Source organism: Meleagris gallopavo, chromosome 2 (assembly GCF_000146605.3).
Source record: "Meleagris gallopavo isolate NT-WF06-2002-E0010 breed Aviagen turkey brand Nicholas breeding stock chromosome 2, Turkey_5.1, whole genome shotgun sequence".
NCBI classification, from domain to species: domain Eukaryota; kingdom Metazoa; phylum Chordata; class Aves; order Galliformes; family Phasianidae; genus Meleagris; species Meleagris gallopavo.
This window is the reverse complement of record NC_015012.2, coordinates 24,490,253-24,510,817: the sequence shown is the minus strand read 5'-3', so window position 1 is coordinate 24,510,817 and position 20,565 is coordinate 24,490,253. Positions and strand designations below refer to the sequence as shown.

Here is a 20,565-nt window from a genome sequence, read left to right as displayed (position 1 = left end):
ATAGAACAAGGGGAAACGGCTTCAATTCTAAGAGGGTAGATTTAGGCTCTGGATATAAGGAAAAAGTCTTTTACAGTGAGGGTGGTGAGGCACTGGAACAGGCTGCTCAGAGATGTGTTTGACGCCCCCAGCCTGGAGACTTCAAGGCAAGGTTGGATCCAGTCCTGGGCAACTTGATCCAGCTGTGGTGTCCCTGTTCATTGCAGGGGACTTGGACTAGATGGCTTTTAAAGGTCCCTTCCACCTTAGAAGTTTTACATACTAGAGATGCTGAATTTCCACAAACCCTTCCTTCTGTCCCTTTGGTCAATGTCTCATCAGCTAGCTGATGTACGCTTCATTAAGTAAGCAACACAAGAAAGAATCTAAAAAATGCATATATATTATGAAAAAATAAGCAGGAAAAGGTAAGAGCTGTTCAAGTCCTTCCCTTCTTTCTCAGTTGTCAGAAGAGCAATCACCCAGCAGAGCCCTTTCTGTTGTTAACGTACAATGTTGTCTTTCTGTCCAGTTCACAGAGCAGCACTTGAAATATGGTATCTACCCCTAAGAAGAACTGCTGCAATTACTCACACAGCTGGATACATATTTTTTTTCCCCACAAAAAGTTGAGCAGGAAGTTAAATAAGTGTCATCTCTTCAGCAACAGTATGGTATGTGCTGAATGTTTCTAAGATAAGGATGAGTGGCAATGAGTAGTATGTACTCAACCTAAAATTTGTTACACAGCACTATGAAAAAGGTGTTCATGACCAGGAGACTGAAAAGCCATGGTAAAACACCACACTTCTCACCCAGCTCGCACATTGTTTGCTCTATCAGAGTATTTCCTACAACTGCCTCTTGCCAGAATAAAAACAGATTTAGGAGCACTAGAAAAAGTATTTTGTTTTTATTATTGTGTTCACATTCCCTGCTCCCAGAGCTGAAGCAATATAGCCTCAAATGCACCGGAAAAAATTTATTTGCTTTACATGCCCAGGCCAAAATCTTTACTGCACCATTAAGTTTAGATGTGCTCACAAACTGAAGATTATCACTGGATAAGGGACAAAAAAATAAAATCTCAGAGAGCGTTCTCCAGTTTTCCTAACAAGAACAAATCTTGTACGTTTGCCCATAACAAAATGATTGTTCACAGAACTAATAAAAGTAAGCCCCATTTGGTCCTTTTCTTACATAATTTGGCATAGCAATTTTTATAAACAATACTTATTTTTGAAAGTCTCTCTTAACTATCCAACAGAATCCCAACATTGCCTGAAAATGCCACAGAAGTCAGTATTTATGTTTACAGACAAGATGGACTTCTGAGAACTTGAGGAGGGCACTTACAAACGTGATTGTTTCCAGTTTTGTTAAGGTCAAAAGCAGGATCCTTGCAATCCCAAAAGTTACTATGAGGCTACAATGTAGCCTCGACTTCTCTATAACTCACCTTAAACTTCAAGTCTGAGAGAACAGAAAACCAGGCTATCGGGACTTGGCACAATAGGTGAGAAAATACCACCACATTTCAATTAGACACAGAAAGCATTCAGACTGCATTCTCTTTTCTTAATCAGTAAGTTACTTTCACAGAAAGGTTATCAAATTGATGGAGAAGAGCTCTTCCTCCAGAAAACTATCCTTGTGACTTTAGGATAAGGAAAAAGCAAGTATTCAACAGTGCCAAACAAAGTTCTCAGTAATACCAACTAGTCTTTAAATCCAGGCATCCCCGCAGAGAAGAACTTTACAGAAAAATAAAGTATCTAAGAGAACATCACCTTTCAGATGTGAAGAAAGAAGCTCAGCAGCACAGATTACAAATGTAAACGAAGTCCATGAGGGAGGTGAGAGATGACCACATGCAAACAACTGAACACAAAAGGGACTTGGTCACGCTACAATGTGGAAGTTACTTGTCTTTTGGTTGACAGCAAAGCAGCCACAGGCTAGGGGAATCTAAGTCAGTATAAGCAAAGCAAAGCTAAATCAGACCTGTACATCAACAACCAACATAAAAGCACGACAAGATTAAACTGTCAAATGGACAGAAGTGTTATAAAAGATGCTTAAGATGCCATGCACAGTTTCAACTGCATGAGCTAGCTCCATACTTACGTGCACGTACCGCAACCGTTCAGTGACCTGCTTACTTGGGTGCGATCTTGCCAAAGTGCATTCATCTCTGGGAGCACCCCGTGCAGTTGTTCACTTGCACCAATTGCACTCTCTCTCTCCAACTTGAAGTTTCAATTTAGAGCCAAAAAGCAACATGTTTGCAGTAGACAATCCTTAAATCTAAAATGTTGCTGTTTACATCAACAAAACTTGGATTTGTTGGAAGATCAGAAAGTTGCTTAGCAGGTTTTTTGTTTGTTTGTCTTGTTTTGTTTTGCATGAACCTCAGCAATAACTTGGGTTACTTTTGCTTCAGCTTTTGTTTGCAATACTCAAGTAGCATACTGATACATTTACTCAAAGCACAATTTTCTAGAACCAAACAAAGTGAAAACTGGGAATATCTTCACTCAGTTCCTTGAAATTTTGTCATCCTTTACACCAACTTCGTGCAGAACCACACAGCATCTGACCAGTTTCATGGCTTATGGTTACATTTGCCATGGAACAAATTAAATATACATACACACACACAGATTTCTATGTGTTTGGATAGAAAATATCTATTAACATTCAGCAGCATTACAAACCCTTACAGAAGAAAGCAGCCTTGTAAAGCTAGGTTCTTGGACTGTGATGTGCTCAAAAATTGACATCTATTTCAAATGTACTTCGTTTCTTTTTTACTCCATCTAAATAACAGCATAATTCATATAGGCAGCATAAAAAGCACAGATATTTTGGTCGAGTCCCACAACAGTTTGCACACAGGCTTAGAAAAAACATATGAAGATTCATTCATTTGAGTTTGTACTTACTCTCCATTAAAAACCTGCTGAGGTCAAGATTACAACACTTGCATTTGCATTTACTTCTTTATTCCCTATTCCATTTAACATGTTAATGATAATCAGTTAATGATAATCAGTTAAATCTTTATTTTGCTCAAGATGATCAGACAGCAGATTTCAGAAGTGACACAGACTATTTTGTCTGCAGTACAGGAGTATTCACAGAAATGGTGATCCAAGATGAATTTGACACGTCAAAATGACCTGAGGTGGAAGTGACACTTCCTACTCTCAGCATTACACTAAAGAACGTTAGTTACCAGATGGCAATATAATTAGGAAAACATATTTTTAAACCAAATGTTAAAATTGACAAGTTATGGCATATAGTAAAATCCATGAACAAATCTGATCAAACATCTTGGATTTCTCATGCTAAGAACACACAGTCTAAAAGAACGCTGCTGTTTTTTCTCCCCCCCAGGCTGCTGAAATCTAAACAGTGGAATCATGATTAGAATTAGAAACTTGGTGTACGCGCCAATTAAAGGCAGCACTTCTTCAAAGAACAAACAGAAGTCTTGATTTACATTTCACTGAGCTGCATGAGCCGTGGCCCTGCTCTTTAGGAAAAAAAAAAAAAACACTTATGTGCATGCTTCACTTCTATACAATAAATACTTACAGAAAATACAAACCCTTTCATTTATGGGAGGTAATACATATCAAGGTAAAAATATCACACGTATAAGCATTCCCAGAACTGGAGCCTATGGAGTCCAAGAACTCATCCAACATCAGAACAAGGTTTAGATTGCAGTTCAGCAGGACATCGTGCGATGTTTATGCTGTAAAAGCAGATCCAACAAACGCATCCCAAGAACCGCTCTGCAGACTCAAAAACCTATGGCTTGTTCCTGCACGTGCCCACTGCACAGCAACAGCGAGTGCTCACACGTTATTTCTGCAATGTCACCAATGGAGGATTCCGTTGGCACTTTTTTTCCTCCGGCTAAACAACTCCACTGTAAGTAAGAGAACCGACTGAACGGTCAATTTGAAGCTGAATTTTTAGACTCTAAACAAATGGTCTCCAGTAGGCAGAATAAGACTCATTTCATCTGAACTTGGGATGAATTTACTAGAGCAACTTTAAATACTGATCGTAGTGTTCTGTCACCCACAAAGAAGCCTACTTAGAGACTCTTGGCTTCCCGTGGCAAAGAACCACACTCCCTGTATAACACATCCATCACCAGGCCGTACCATCACCGAAACCTTGTAAACCCTATCGTTTTTATAAAGAACACTTGCACTTTCTTGACAAATCCTTCTCAAGAAAATATAAAGCATATCACACTGTTTTAGCAATCCTTTATTGAAGATAACAAGTTGGTTATGTTCACTGTATTGTATGAAACATCACAATATCATACTGGGAAAGTACTATCAGTACAGGGTTGGACCAGAGCGGATAGTCTGAACAATAAACCATTTTGCATTCTTCATTCCCTATCTTTTAACAACCCCCAAAAAAACAGTAAAGGGACAAATACCTGTTAACATCGTCATTTAGAACACTTTAACTTACAAAGCTAAAATCTAATGAATAAATAAAATATATTGTGGCAATAATCTTCTCTAGACCCCCCCAAAAAAAATTTAAAAATTAGGTACACAGTGAATCAAAATGATGGGGAAAGCTGGCCTTCGGCACTGCTATGAAAGAGCATGTGGTTTATACAGACTCACCATGGGGATAAAGTTACAGAAAAATACCATGAATTCCATTTCACACAAAACCAGTTGATGACTGTCATTAGCTTAAAACTACACACAAGGGCAATTACATCCTCGCTGAAACACAGTTTAAACAAATAGGAAAATGTTTACAAGGCATCCACAGCATGTAAATCATGTACAGATGGATACATTCATTGTTTCCCCTCCCCAATAGCTTTTACTTTAGATAAATACTTTACTCTTCCCCATTTTCAGCATTTACTGGACTCATTACATGCACAACTCAAAGAAGTCAGAAGAAAAAGTCAAGGTTATTGCAAAAATAGAATTAAACTAAGAATCTTCAAGTACCTTACATGACAGCCACTCTGTACCATGCCCATTGCTTATAAAATGAAAGGTCATTGAACCCATGAAAATATCTCTAATATTTTCTTAATTTAAAATAGATAATTTTAAGTGTATTTATAGTAATCTCAAAGTGATAATTTGAACTTTGAAAATAATGCAAACAATTAAAAATTATACCCATATTACACAAGACTTCTGTCTGTATCTTAAGCTGAAAAAAAATCAAAAAACTATAGAAAACCACATATAGAACAAAAAAATAATCACAATTTACATTATAATAAAGGCAAATTTTCAGCATTTTTTTTTAAAAAACCTGCAGCTGTGAGAGATGTCAAAACAAATCACTACTAACTAGAAACTCATCAGTTTGGTTTTAAAAGATTTTCTCTAGCAAGAGTGTAAGGGTGTGTTGTACACATGCGTAAAATTCTTACTGTTTTTAGATGCCTAGAATCTTCATATATTATTGCCAAATACACTTATCTCCAAGCAAGCAGTAGGCAACATATCACAATTTGGACACCGCAGGGAAACCTAACGGTCTGGTAATACAGGTAAAACTGGAAAATTAAAAATAATAATAATAATACACATCTGATAGCATATTGCCCAATTGAAATTACTTCCAAGCCACAGAGCTGCAAAGCCTTCCAACTCGGTAAAGTGAAATAAGGAACGTCTCACAGAATTACTCGTACTCTCTCATGCTTGTATGCTGTAATTTCATTTAACCACAGTGTATCTTCAGAGTACAACTACAATCCCATGCAACTCAGGTACATACACTGATCTGCTGAGAGCATCACTCCTTCCTTCCTTTTTAGGGCCAAAGTTCATTACAGATGTAATCAGTATGCCTGAGGCTGGTAAAAATACTGTAGTACAGGCAATGCTAAGAGTGGCAATATCAGAAAACACAAACATGAACGAATGATGGAAAATTCTAATATCTTTCTGCCCATTTCACAAAATGTTGGAAATCCACCAGAAATTTTCCCTTGTATTGAAGAAAACAGATTTAAAAGTTTTTTCCCCCTTTCAGAATCAAAAGCATTTTAGTAGATTTGTAAGGCTACCACGGATCTTCTAGATCTCCAGCACCCTACAGGAAGAGAAGAGGAGAAATATTACTTCTTACCAAAATAAAGGAAAACATTTTGTTGCACTTTGGATTTAAGTGGCACAATTAATTAGAACACAAGCATCAAAAGACATTTCCCTTTTTTCATACCTGCCAAATTCCACACACAGACATGCTCTGCTCTTCAACTACACGAGAAAAATTCACTTTTATGAGACATAAACCCAGTAAAACTACTATAATATAAAGACTTAAACATTACCTAAAACCATACTACATCACAGCTATCAATAGCACTGCATCCACAGAGTTTAAAAAAAAAGTCTACAGAGTACTAAAACTTAAAAGATTTCCCTCAGGCTCTGTTTCATTAAGGCAGTGAAATTTGTACCTATGCTGAACAATGATGTTCTTATGCAATTGTCATGTTACAGACTGACTACTCACACAGCAATTCCAGATTTAACTTGTTAGCACATTAGTTATCACCACTGTAAATTCCCACTATCAACCATGACCTACCCAAATGCATGTGTCATACACCAAAAGACAAGTAAAAGATTTGGTAGAAGGTAAACCTAAGTAGAACTACTTGTTTATTCATTTATGTTGCTGCTGCTTAACTTGCAATTGAGAAATGTTGCACAAACTGAGGATTAAGGATGAGTGTGTCAAACTCAAAATTACTGAAATATTTGTAGAAACTAATGAATATCATGGTGAGTTAAAATGAGAAGCTATGAAAAGTTTCAATGGCAGAAAGACAGCATGTCAAAGTAAGTTTATTACTTGCATAAAGAGTCAATATGCATACAGGTATTATTCCACAGCATATTCTTTATTTTCACTTCAACACAAACTCTTAGAACTTGAAACTACGAACTACTTGTAAGTACATTTTCATTTCTGGTTATACGTTATACTACAACCTGGAAAATAAGAATACAGTCATCTAAAAAATAAGTATTTACGAACAGTGGATACAATCTAAAATGAAAAAAACATACACAATTCAGGAAGAAAAAGTGACAAACTAAGACATCGTAGGTTTTGTAATTTAGTTGTAATATAAACTATACACAATTCAAATACAAACATGCAGTTATGATGCTGGGGAAAAGGATGGAAGTATTCATAAAATTCAAACCGTGTGCACAAAAGATACCATTCAGATGGGAATTATTTTACAATCAGCAAGCATACCATCAAAATGTTCTCTGAGAGCATACTTAAATGCTTTTTGATTTTTTTTTTAAATTTATTTTTGCATTAGCATATTAGGTTCCTATTGTTGGGGGTCACAGGATTTAAAAGCAAAGTCTCACGTGGAACTTAACTGGCTGCTAAAGAACATAAAATGCAACTACTGTAATATACAATAGTCTTCCAACTTTTAAGGAAAAATATATTTATGTCAACAATCTGTACAAATAACTGAAACTGAAAACAAACAGACTTCTACGATAGATGTGACAAATGGTGAGATATAAACAAAAGCAAATATGCCAAGTGAAGAGAAGCATCAAATTTGCTACGAAAAACAAAGACATCATGTCTGTTTATCGCTCATCTCATTCATCCCTGAATCTTCACTTGAGCTCTGCATTTCAGCAAGGCGATTCCCAGATTCTGTGGGGCTGTGTGGTACAGGGTCACTGGGTCCAGCATGATTATCTGAAGCAGAAGCTGCAGCTGATTCAGCAGTGCACTCTTCTCCCTGCATCTTAGCTAGCCTGTAACTAGTCAGCATCTCTTCCAGAAGGTGGCGGTAGTTCCCCCTATGATTTATTCTGATTTGCCTGAGCGCTTCCACAAATTTTCCCTGCGTTCCACTTTCCTCCGCTTCGGCAGGGTCCTTTTTTTTAAGATTCAAGACCCCAAAAAAACCAGTAGTTAAACTAGGATATTTTAGAAACACATTTAAAAAAAAAAACACAACAACTTTTTCTGACTGAAAAAAAACATTAGGTTCATTCTAACGCAAGTACAAAAAAAAAACACCTTATAAGCAACATCTCAGAACATGTTCATTTTATACAACAATTAAAAAATGATACCTTTTAGAACAGCATTGTCAATCATTTCAATTTGCTTTCAGCTGGACAGTGTCAAATGCTACCTCCTCCCAATAAACTTTATTCAGACTGTCTCCCAGTGGACACAGTTAATGTTCTCCACAACTGTCATCAGCTGTCAGACAGTACAAAACGTGAATACTTAAGCTTCTTTAGCCAACAGGTGAATATCTTTAATTGTGTATTTCTCACAGCCAATGGCAAGGCAGTTCTGTGAAAAACATACTAAAAAGAAGGCAACTCCTCCTTACTGCAAACAGTTTAACTGAAGCATCACATCAAAATAAATGCTCCAAAGTGTACTTGGAAACAATCCTATGTTAAAGACTGGTTTTTGCATGCCTGATGGTGCCAAGAGAAAAAAAACAAAAACAATCAGCTACTTATAGCACCAGGAATGGGGGTGTTTGAAGAATGCAAGATAGTGATTTAGGCAGATGTGTGATGTGTGTACTACACAGAAAAGTTAACCAGTGGAACAGCCATTTAAAGTCAAATTAAGCAACCTACAGCAAAACAACAACAACAACAAAAAAACATCTAAATAACAAGCACTGATTAAAGATTGTAGGTCTTTTCTGCAAAGCACCTATTTGGCTACAGGCCTTCAATGAAAAGTCTGTCACTGCTGTGCATCTTTGCTTTCTGCAATGGACTTGTACATCTGCCACATATTTAAACTTTCAAGTGCTAAAAGCAGCACTGTCACTTTAAGGGAATAGCACATTTTGAATTATTAATATCTAGCAAGTTATCAAACTAGACAAATGGAACTAGATCACTCAAAGCCGGCAGATTTTGCAACAGAGGCAAAATCCAGACTGCTCTCTTTTAATGCTGACCTCATTTTATTGTTATCTAGTCCAAAAGCTTCATAAACTAAACAAAGTATTGCAATCACTCATTTACAACTTAACAACAGTGCTAAGACAGTATCTTGGGTTCAAGAAGAGTTTTTGATTCTGTACTGTTACTGGAATAGAAGCACTAAGAACGATTAGCAACGTTTAAGTTAAAAAGGGACAATTTTAGCAAAAAATGGGCGTTACTGCATATAATGCCATCCCTCTAAGCCTAATTTGTTGCCTAAGTAGAGATGTACTTCCACTGTGGTTTCCTGGTCTCAGTTTCACATGTTGCAACTCTCATGTACTACTGTTTTCACAGTCAGAGAGATCTTCAAGAGCCCATTGAGAAGCAAATTAAAGAAGATATTTCTAATGCATTAACTGAGACTTACCAAGTTGGTGAAAAATCAGTATCAAGATGAGACTACAGATATATTCAATCTCTTAGATTTTCACAGAAAAAAAACTTACATATATTTATCTAGCTATTATTAAATAAGGCTTTATAGATGAGGAATTATTTCCTTTAAATGTTTGGAGAACATCTAAATTGTGTAATTCCTCAGTTCTGCTCCAAGGTTGACATTAGCAAACAAACACTAATTTCACAATACTCAGATCTTTCATAGTTCTTTTGGGAGACTGAGCTTAATATTTTCACTCCTGTGTAACGTGCCTGATGTTGGTCTGCTTTGTACTTACCACATCTCCCTCAGCATCTGAGGACAAAAACTTCCACATATAACAGTAGAATAGAAACCATCTCTTAAGTATCTTGCAATATCTATTACTACGTAGATTTCTTGCTAACGATGCCTGGCTAGAACAGGTCCCCCACATTCTCTGAAAGCTAAGATAACTGTGCAAGTTAGCACTTGTCTTCCTTCATGTTCTAACTGAACTTAATGCATCAGTGCAGCTGTATTTAACACAAGCATTAAATTCTTACACAAGTTATGCGCATTTAGATTACTTGTATATAAAAGCCTACTATATATTAGTAACACTAAATTTACAGTTTTAAGCATGTAAATTTGGGGCATTTTGGCATTTTTAAAAGCAATCTATCACAGCCCTTAATGACATCATTTGCTTCAGCAAAGTGCCAGAAAGTAAAGTAAAAGCAGGAAAGAAACAACTTATGTCAGGCAAGATACTCAAACACAAAGCTGGCTTCAAAAAAAGTCACTGAAACTCCTGGCACAGTCAGTAACTTTGTTTCTCATTTCTAAATTACACATACCTCCAAGCAGCCTAACTGCACCAGGCAGTAGGAGCATAAAATATGTAAGAAATTTCTATGATTTCATATAAACACAAGAGTACAAGTCACTCACTACAGCTATATCAGAAGCCTCCCTGCCGAAAAACCAGAGTTGCTGGTTGCAAGCCCAATGCAAGGCTCTCTTCAGCCCCCAAATCTTTCCAATACTTGCACAGTGGTGAGATGGGTAAAACTTCTAATGACTGCTATACCCTGAAGTCAAGCTGCAATCTCTGAATGCTGCCATAGTAATGATTCTTTTTAGTCACTCACTCTACACAATACCTACTTATGTTAAAGATTCTTACAAGATAAACAGAACAGAACATACACGCAAAGAACTGAAAGAAGCTACTCCATGAATCACAAGCTCCTGTGGCAGAAACAAGTCTAAGCCAAGCACAATATCAATGGGTATATGTGCAGTGCAAACTTAAAAGAAACCTGATCTAGAAAAAGATATTATCTCAGTTTTGATTTATATACTTTCTAATAACTTATTTGTCAAGCTATTATAAACAGGGATATTAGCTGAAATTGTTCAACACTGAAAAGTAAATGCTTCACAAGGAAGCCATATTCATCCAGATGAGTTTTTTCCTTTTCTAATGTTTACATGAATGCACTAGTATTTTAACAATTGCTTCATTTCTTGTAAAGGTAAGAAAAAGTCTCTGCCCTAATATAAAAGTCACCAGATTAAGACGGTTGTTAGTTCCAGCAGACTTAAGCATTACACCCGCACTCTAACAGATAAGTATGCTATTAAATACACACAAGGTAAGGTTCTCAAGCTTAAGTCAGTGCACCTTCATGCTCTGCAGATTCAAAGCTTTTATGTCCAGCTTGTAATTTTTAGCATTAAGAACTACTCTTGCTTCATACTATGTTAGAACAGAAGCATTACTTAGATTCCAGTCTTTCATCATTGGTATGGTGCTGTATGTTTCCTTCCTACCTTCACTTCCTGTTTAAATGAGATGTGTAGCAACATTATCACAACACATAGACATTGCATAACTCTACAGCTTCCTTCCCTTTTTTGCTCCCTCCTTAAAGAGCCAGTTTAAAATACTAAGGGATCTCTACCTGATACCTAGAACCAAGGACTGAATAAGACAATCATAGCAGTCGTGTTTCTGTCACCTTGGAGATGGGTTGGTCTCACTCTCAAGGACAGCAAAATAAACGATTCCTACTTGCTTGGAAAGTACAAACAGGAATTGTAGCCTTCACCAAGTGGCAGCATCCTCCTCCCAAAATTCTCTGGACCAGAATCACTTATGACCAAAATAAAAATGTACTGACTGAAAAATGGTATCTGTAATTTCATCCAGTGTAGTGTATCTAAAGTACATCATTCATACCGTTGCTGACACTTTCACTGCGCAGCAACAGAAGATGAAGTTTGCAATGTGAACTGGAGCATGCTCACATTTCACATTTAAGAAACAAATTAAAAAGACTCCAGACAAATACGCAGTGATTTTTAAAGGTAATCAGTGCCAAAGCTATATTCCATTCTGAGGACGTAACTTTCATATTTACTTCAGTTACCTCATTTTATTAAATTGTAACAGATGTGAAAAACTTTCCTGGGGGGAGTCAATATACAAAAAAGACGCTGTCCTCCGTAGCAGGGCTCTCAGAAAACATACATGTCTATTAAGGACTAAATTTGAACTTTGAAAACATGCATGACAAAAATCACCTATGGGAACTAACATTTCCACAAAGTCATCATTATATAAACTTTTTAGTTTCATCTGATTTTGTTAAGAACTTTGGCAAGTAACTTTCCCTCCCAAGCAGGAACAACATTATAATATTAAGGCTAAATATGCACAGCAGTAGCACACAGTTTCCTGCAGAACTAAAGAAGCTGAAAAAAGAACATTTTGCAATTATCCTAAGACAGCCAGCCAAACAGTACAACCACTACTTAGTTTGTTCTGGGGGTAGTGTTGCACAGTTTGATACAAGTTAAATGAGAAACCTATACTTTTCATCCATTTTTGAACAGTAACAACAAAAAAGTGAATCCTAATGAAAAAAAAAAAATGGAGATTTCTTCTGTATTTGTTCTTTAAGAAAACAGAGACACTACAAAAAACTTTGTAACTTAGAGAATAAATAAACCAAAAATCCGTAGTCAAAGAATAAAATGCTAGAAAATACTCAAAGATAACTGGTAATGTTGTGCACCTTGAGACTGTGAATATGCAACAACCCATTTCAAAGTATTTTATTATAAAGATGACTCCTCTCCAACACCACTGACTGTAACGACCACATGACTGAGGATCTTGTGGCCACCTCCAGAGAAAAGAGGAAGAAAAAAAATCTGGTGAAGAATTTACCAGAAAACGAATTCTATCTTCACAGATTGGTTCACAGAAACTATACAGAATACAGCAGGTGTAACAGTGACCTTTTCAGATCCTTTACAATGTACCACTGTAGTTCTTCAAGCAATCCCCCAAATGTTTTTTCAATAAGTTTAACGACAACTGTTATGAATTACTTTTTATGCTACATTATGAAGAACCCAAAAAACAGGTTTGAAGTTACCACAAACCATATTGCCACATAAACATTCAAAACAACCTACTAGGAACAAGGAAGATGAATACAAATCTTTTCAGAAATTAGAACTGAAAACAGAAAGCAATTTAAACTGTTCTTAGGCCACTGCACACTGAGTATATATTTTCCTTAGCTATCCCAAAAGCAGTATTAGTCTTGTTATCAGTATTCCAAAGTTTTCTACACTTCATGAAAAATGAATATGCTAATGATAGTTTACTACTGTTGAATTATCTTTGAAAAAAAAAAAACAATCCTCCACTGTTGCCTCACAGGTTTGACTAAAAAAGTATTAGCCAGCTAGTCAGCAAGGTCAAAATTCTTTTCTATCAGGTCCATTCAAAACAAGCTCAAAATTAAACTCTGTGTTCCAATACACATTTTGTATGATATCTTATTAGCAGTGATGTACGATTTTGCTTAGTGTATGACACCAGCTTGATGTTCCCATTAACAAACGAGCAATCAAAAGGGAAACTTACCCCCTCAGTCTCTCTGTGTGGATTCAGTCTACTGTACACAGCTTCAATAATATTACGCCTAAAAAAAGAGAAGTTTTTAAAAGTGTGAGCATGATAAGAGGAGAGTTCACAAGTGCTTCAAAAGAGAACTCAGAAGTTTGAGTATAACAATTAACTATTTCAGAACATTTACATGTTCTACCTTTAACCTGTCTCTTAAGATGAAGCCTATTCTTGGTGTCTTTGCACATTTTCTACATAATGTAGAAGATTAACACTAACTCATAATTTGTAAAGACCGGGCAAGGCAGAACGTTCTCATCTTCTCCTCCCCATGGTTTATCACTTTACACCTTCAGAAGTTAGAACTGCATAGTCAGTTTGTCAAGAAGGAAACTCCATGTTTAATTCAGCATAACCACCAACATGCCCTGGAAGATGTATTAGGTAAGCAAAGTCAATCAGATCCCACAAATGCAAGGATTTGACAAGCCCTCAAAGATATCTTAACCCACAGTAAATTAAGTATTGGTTAGAGTACTTCACTAGCAAAGAACTGACTTGAAGCAAAATCCTGACTGCTGAAGAATCTAGTTTAACTCCTGTGAGCACTAAGATAAAAAAAGAAGATCAATGCAGTTTTTGACTGTTGACCAACAGTGCTATCCGCTTTAGCACGCCACATCCATTATTCCTAAAGAAGTTACTCACAGAATTGCTATTCTGAACTATGAGTTACTGCAAAATACCTTATTTTCTTCTTGCATGTTATACGGAATATATATGAAATTGCTTTTTTCCTGGGGTCAGTGGAATGAAGTACAAAGTTATCTGCACTAAAAGGGCTTCATTTCATGGTTTCTTGAGAACTTCAGATACTTCTAGCAGCGTGGTCAATTCCATTACCACTGAAACACTCTACTACAGCCTCCAGATCCGCTAAACAGATCCATCTATCTGTGGTCCTTCCATGATACTGAAACAGTAGTGACTTCCCTTGTAACAGCAAGTCTCACTGATGAGGAAAGAGCTGATCTGAAGAAAATCTAACACCAATTTCAAAATAAGATTCTTCTAAACAGTAGAAGAAAGTGTCACAAATAAGACACTCTTCATAAGATGGATGAAACACGCATCGGTTCAAAACTAACTTTATAGCAACACTTTCAAAAATTAATGTAAAAAAAGATAAGAAAGAACACAACTTCCTCACACACACTCAATAATAGTCAATACCTTAAGAAGATATAAATCTAGAAAGATTGTGTGGCTAACTGTGAGCACTGACAGAACACATTTCTAGACAAATGAAACTCAGTCTACGCAAATGATACCAGGAAGGGTAATTAATACTGGTGGAACAGCAGAAGTCTGATCAGTTGTGTGCACTGTGGGGAGCAACAGTACATCATACTAATCTAATAGAAAACACCTGGACTGTCCAAGTAAGGCTGCCACAGAAGTAGCAGACAGTCATTGCAAAGGTTTAAAGTCAGGTTACTGGAAATATTCTAATTTTCACAGTCCACTTTCATTCTTTCTTCATTTCTTTATACTTTCCCACAATGGGAAAATTCAGCAGCAAGGCATTGCATGGAAATACTAATGACCAAGTAACTGTCACACTGGATTCTTGTTTTCCTCAGCAACAAATGTTTTTTTTTTTTGCAGCACTTGAAGTTACAGGGAAGATATGAGACAGCCCAGAAGACAGTCATGGAAGAGTAAGCCTAAAGTACAACATACCACAATCAGGTGAGCAGAGTTAATACATTTAGATCTCTGCTCTCAAAGAATGAAACATTTCTGACTTCCACATAAGTGAGATGCTTGAGGAAAGCACACAGTGCCTGGAAAAGCAGAGCTATTTCAAAGGAAGCTGGGTCCTGAGGTTTGCAAGCTTACTCAAGAGATATTGCACCGCATTTCTACAGCTAGAAAAAGTTCCCTCATACTACGAGCTAGGATCAACTATTAACCTATTACTGTTGTTAGAAAAGAAAAGGGAGTCAGCCAGACAAGCTCCTTCGACAACTACTTTCAGCTAAGTCTAGGAGTTTAAACTGAAGAACTAAGTGTGAAATCCTTCCATCTTAATAAAAGCATAAAGATCCCACAATTAAGAATATTCTCACATTAGGACAGAAGTTTCAAGTTTTGAATAGATAATTTGGAGTTGTGTAATCATACTTCAAGACTTCTATTTTTACAAACTCAATCCTACAAGTAAAGTCAACTAAATATATCACTATTTGTCTTTTTCACAGATTTGAACGTCACAAAAAAATCACTAATTCTCTTCTAAGAAGTTGTAGGTATATCTCCTGAAATCAGTCTTCTGCAACACCGGACTTTAGAGCCAAGATGGGCAGAAAGTCATCAAAAGCCAAATTCTTAACCTTAGTCCTTTTAAAAAAAAAAAAAAGTAGCCTGAGCAAGAACATATGAATTTGAACAGCATTTATAAGTGAGGATTCAACAATACCCAAGCAGTACACCGTGCAGTTGTTAATGAGCAAGATGACAACATGCATCAACTCACTGAGCAGTACCCCTGAATTTCTGGAATGTATACAAGTGGAGAAAAAGGTCCAGAATCTACAGGCACTTTTAAGGTTAGAAAAATTTTTAGCAAATGGTGCTCATCAACAAGTGCGACCAGTGAAAATATAGTTATCCACAAATACACATAGAACAGGACTTCATATATTGAAAAATAAAATCAAACACTGACCCAAATTTATAATGGACACTGCACATTGGAGAGAGCATGATATTAAGAAAAATCTGATATGCCGATTGACCAGTTCCATTACTGATAGTTCTTAACACAATGAAGTGGTAGAGAGCTAAGAATAATAATATACACACATATATAGATAGATTTTTAAATGCATCTGTGATAACAGTAAACTAACACAGTATGTTCTACTATATGATCAATCTCCCCACTTACCTGTAAGGAATGGGATTAGTAGTGATACAAACGTTTACATAGTGCAAAAGTTGAACTAGCCTCAAATATAGAAAACAACCTTTACTGAATTGAGTCAATTACACTGAAAAAACTTCAGAATATAGAAATTATCTGTTGCAGTGAAATAATAGTTCAAGAAATTCCAGTACTGTACTTACTTGCCAGCTAAACCACCTCCTGGTGGTAAATTAGGAATATTCTCCGCAGATAAAATACGAATAACATGAGCAAGATCAGGCATTCCTTCTTCACCTGATTTCTCCATAATTTCTATTTTAAAAACAGAAGAAGTCCTTAAGTTACTGAATTAACACCAACCATTCCTTAAGACACTAAAGTACAAGACAGTACTACTTTACCAGACCTTTACCAGCATGAAATATTGCATGTAAGCAACGTGTTTTGTTATGTTTTGTTTGTGTGTGTGTGTGTGTGTGTGTGTTGTTTGTTGGTTTGTGTTTGTTTGTTTTTAAACTTTTAAAGTAAGCTATATTTGTATGATTGAATAGAGGTATTCAAACCTATAGCCTGTATTTCCACTCATGCTTCTTGCAAATCTCTGTCAGACTCTGAAGCAGACTATGAACTGCAAAAAATATCCTGTGGACAGCAGCTAGGAAGCTAGTTTCACAGTAGGAAGTGACAGCTAAGAAGCCAGTTCCAATTACCTTCCTATTGCACTGCAACACATACTCAGAAGTTGAATGCCAAAAAGCCAACACTTCCATGGAATTCACTGTCAACCTGCATGGTATAGCACTATGTACTGTCAAAGTTCTGACTCTCCTGGATAAACTAGGACCATCAAGCAATTAAGCCAGACAAGTATAATGGATCATCATTGCTCCAGTGGCCAAAAGAGAATATAGCACTGACACAACAAATAACTGATAGTATGGTATTCCATTTTCCAAGCAGAAGTACACAGGTCACTCCAGAAGTAATGCCTCCTGTGTAGTTTCCATGGAAATAAAACAACCACAAAGAGGACAAAAATACTATTTGAGCTGAGCAAATTCTCAGCTACAAAACACCCTTCCTCTACATAGTGAACACCATTAGCTATGCATTTTCACCAGTGACAAACAAGAAGGAGCCTGCATGCTGCACTCATAAACATCTGCATGGCTGTCTGGAATGCGGGTTGTCTTTCATGCTGCTGTCAGCACTGCTGAAATGCACCACCCACCCCCTCACTGTGCTCACATCACTGTTTGGTCTCCATAAACGTTCAGCAAATATCAGTGAACGTCAATGGGTGACATTTTTATCCTGAAAATTATCCAGATTAAGGAATGAATTGCTATTTTCTGCAGACATGCACTTGAGTTTTTTAGCATAATATTCAAGTAGATTTTTTTTTCTTCTTAAGTTTCATGTCTAAACATAGAACTCTTACCTAGAACAGTCTGTATCTTGGCTACTATCCAAAGCTAAACAAACCACTTATGCTTCTTACAATCGATTATTCTCCACTTACAGATGCCCAATTTGCTCAAGTCAGCAGAAGCAACAACTTCAATTTCTGAAATTAGTGAAGCACATGACCTACTTTAAATACTGACTCAGTTTCTTGATATTTAAATATCTCTTGATGACTACTATGTATCTACAAAATAAGTGATATGCCAGCTTGCAACACACTTGCTCATTCTGCATCAAGGAAATCTGTGGCAAAGTCCACCAAAGTTAACCCTACTTTTAGAACAGCTTCACTATTGATAAGAAATAAGGCAACTATGCTTTTAAGCTGCAACTTCACAAAATCTTTGCAATGAATGAGCTGGATATACTATTAAAAGGGATTCAACATCCTTCCACAAAACCTCATGTATATTAAGATTCATACGCTCATTAAGAATGAAGCACAGCTAACAAACAAAAAGACAGCTAAGTATGTGCACTTGACTAAAAAAATCTTAGACTTGGATCATTTCATCCAAATATATCCACAGAAATCAGCCACAAGACCCCTCAAAGATTCTGTCCCTTTGTGCAGCACTACCTAGTGAGAAGTAGATGGTATCAGTATAATGTAAATGCTTCTGAGTCACATCTGATAGGAAATGTCTTACTTATATAAACAAAGACCATGTCTGGTTCCATACATACTAAAGTAGACACAAGAATAATGAAGCAAGCAATTTCCAAATATTAATGGAAGCTCAAGATTTTTGAAGCTTTTAAAAGGCAATTAAAGCAGCCACAACTCAGGATTATCATGATTTCTTAGCATTAAAATCTTCTACTTAATGCTATGAAACCACTTCTTAGGAAGCTCTTTACTAACTAAAAGCACCTTCTTTCCATTTTCAGAGGCTGCCCAATTAGGAATTATGGTGAAGTGACAGATTCCTTTTTCTTTTTCTAATACAACGGTAAGTAATTTCACCAAAACATTTGCCCCCTTTTCTTCCTGCCTTAACAGAAAAATTCCAAGAATCAAGCAAATGACTAAGAATGACCTATTTGCACTACACCTTAACTAATGCATATGTAGGTCACTTCGTAAGTAATGCCTTCTATTTATTTCCACGGAAACTACAGCTGATACAAAGAGCACAATAGTATTATTTGATAGAGCAGGTTCTCAGAGACAAAACAACATTTTCATAGATAGTCACCACCATCAGCTGTGCACTTTCACCAGTGATAAATAAGAGCCTGCATGCCGTGCTTGCAAAAAGCTGCACCAGCAAAGGTGACCAACATTCAGTGTTGCTACTGCTGAAATGCACCACCCACTGCCTTGCTGTGCTCACATCCTCTGTTTGGCTTCCATAAATGATCAGCAAGCATCAATGAACGTCAATGGGCGCAATTTTTTTTCCGCATGGAGAAATTCAGTGAGACACCCTTGTTTCCATATGCACTTCCATGTCAGATGCTATCTCGTCAGACTGCCCCTCTGCTGACATGTGTTCACACAGCAACAAAATATAAGGCGATATTGGTGGGAAGGTTCAATCTCTACTGCTGTACCACCAACAGTGCAAAATAGGAGGCATTACTTCTGGAGCAGCACTCATTTGTTTGACAAAGATTGCAAGAGAAAGAAAACAAGTTTACATGCATTTACAAGGTTTTCACCTTTTCAACGATGTTGAAAGTAACACTGCAATTTGTTGGGTTTTTTTACCCTGAATATATAAAAAAGGTCCTGCAGACATGTTTTGATTCTATTGCTAACATGAATTAGACACCTGAAGAATTATTTCCTGATACTATCATATACTGAAATCCATTGGAGTTCACTACAAAGCAAATCTACTACTTTACTTCTAAAATACTTTTGGCAAAGCTCACTTAGCACAGATATAAGCCCATAGAAAGTTTCAACCAAAACTCATTCTAGTTTTCAGATTCACAGAATATCTTAAGTTGGAATAGACGTACAAGTATCACTGAGTCCAATCCCAAAATTCAAACACTATGTCTGATAGTACTGTTCAGATGCTCCTTACGCTCGGGGCCGTGCCCACAGCCCTGGGTAGCCTGTTTCATCCCACTGCCCTCTGGCGCAGACCCTGTCCCTAACCCCCAGCTGCCCTCCCCTGACATAGCTCCATGCCGTTCCCTCGGGCCCTGTCACTGTCACACAGAGCAGAGCTCAGCGCTGCCCTCCGCTCCCTGTGAGGAGCTGCAGCTGCCATGAGGCCTCCCCTCAGCTCCTCAGCAAACCCAGCAAGCTCAGCTGCTCCTCACATACCTTGCCCTCCAAGACACTTCACCATCTCTGTAGCCCTCTTTTGGACACTTTCTAATAGCTTTATGCCCTTACGCTGTACCAACAAAGCTGCAGCCATTGCTGGAGGTGAGGCCACACAGCACAGAGCATAACTGGACAACCCCTCCCCTTGGCCAGTGGCAGTACTGGGCCTGGGGCACCTAAGGGCACAGTTGGCCCTTTGCATGGCCAGGACACACTTGCTGCTAGTCAGAACTCCCAGATCTCTTTTCTCTAGGATGTTCTCTAGCCTCTCATACACCATTCTATACAAATATCCATGGTTGCCCCATCTCAGGTGCCCTATCTGGCACTTGCTCAAGTTAAACTCGATTCACGACTGCCCAGCAGTCCAATTTGTCAAGATCTTTCTGTAAGGTCTCTCTGTCCTTAAGGGAGTTTTATAAAAAGCGTGTATTTTTCCCCAAAGATTACATCCCCAACCAGACAGAACTACAACTGCCTTTTATATCTCAGCATTTCATCTATTCTTGATCCAAGATAATGACATAGGAAGGAATTCACTTTTCTCCACTGCGTCCAGCTCCAGTG

The 20,565-nt window shown here is 37.2% G+C and overlaps 2 protein-coding genes across 4 annotated transcripts in view; both read right to left on the bottom strand.

Moving 5' to 3' along the window:
• SLC3A1 (solute carrier family 3 member 1) overlaps positions 1-2,171 on the bottom strand; it is a 16,707-nt gene extending 14,536 nt beyond the window's left edge. The window contains exon 1 of the mRNA XM_010706816.3: positions 2,142-2,171. Coding sequence (XP_010705118.1) covers positions 2,142-2,171 — 30 coding nt within the window. The remainder of the gene's footprint in view (positions 1-2,141) is intronic.
• A 2,083-nt stretch (positions 2,172-4,254) lies between these two features.
• PPM1B (protein phosphatase, Mg2+/Mn2+ dependent 1B) overlaps positions 4,255-20,565 on the bottom strand; it is a 42,350-nt gene continuing 26,039 nt past the window's right edge. For 2 of the 3 annotated variants that reach the window (XM_003203900.3, XM_010706773.2), the window contains exons 5-7: positions 16,445-16,556; positions 13,331-13,388; positions 6,893-7,930 (exon numbers count right to left, since the gene is read on the bottom strand). In XM_003203900.3, coding sequence (XP_003203948.1) covers positions 7,625-7,930; positions 13,331-13,388; positions 16,445-16,556 — 476 coding nt within the window. In that variant the 3' untranslated portion in view covers positions 6,893-7,624. Of the gene's footprint in view, positions 6,097-6,892; positions 7,931-13,330; positions 13,389-16,444; positions 16,557-20,565 lie in introns of those variants that run through there. The other variant, XM_010706774.1, reaches the window with a different exon arrangement.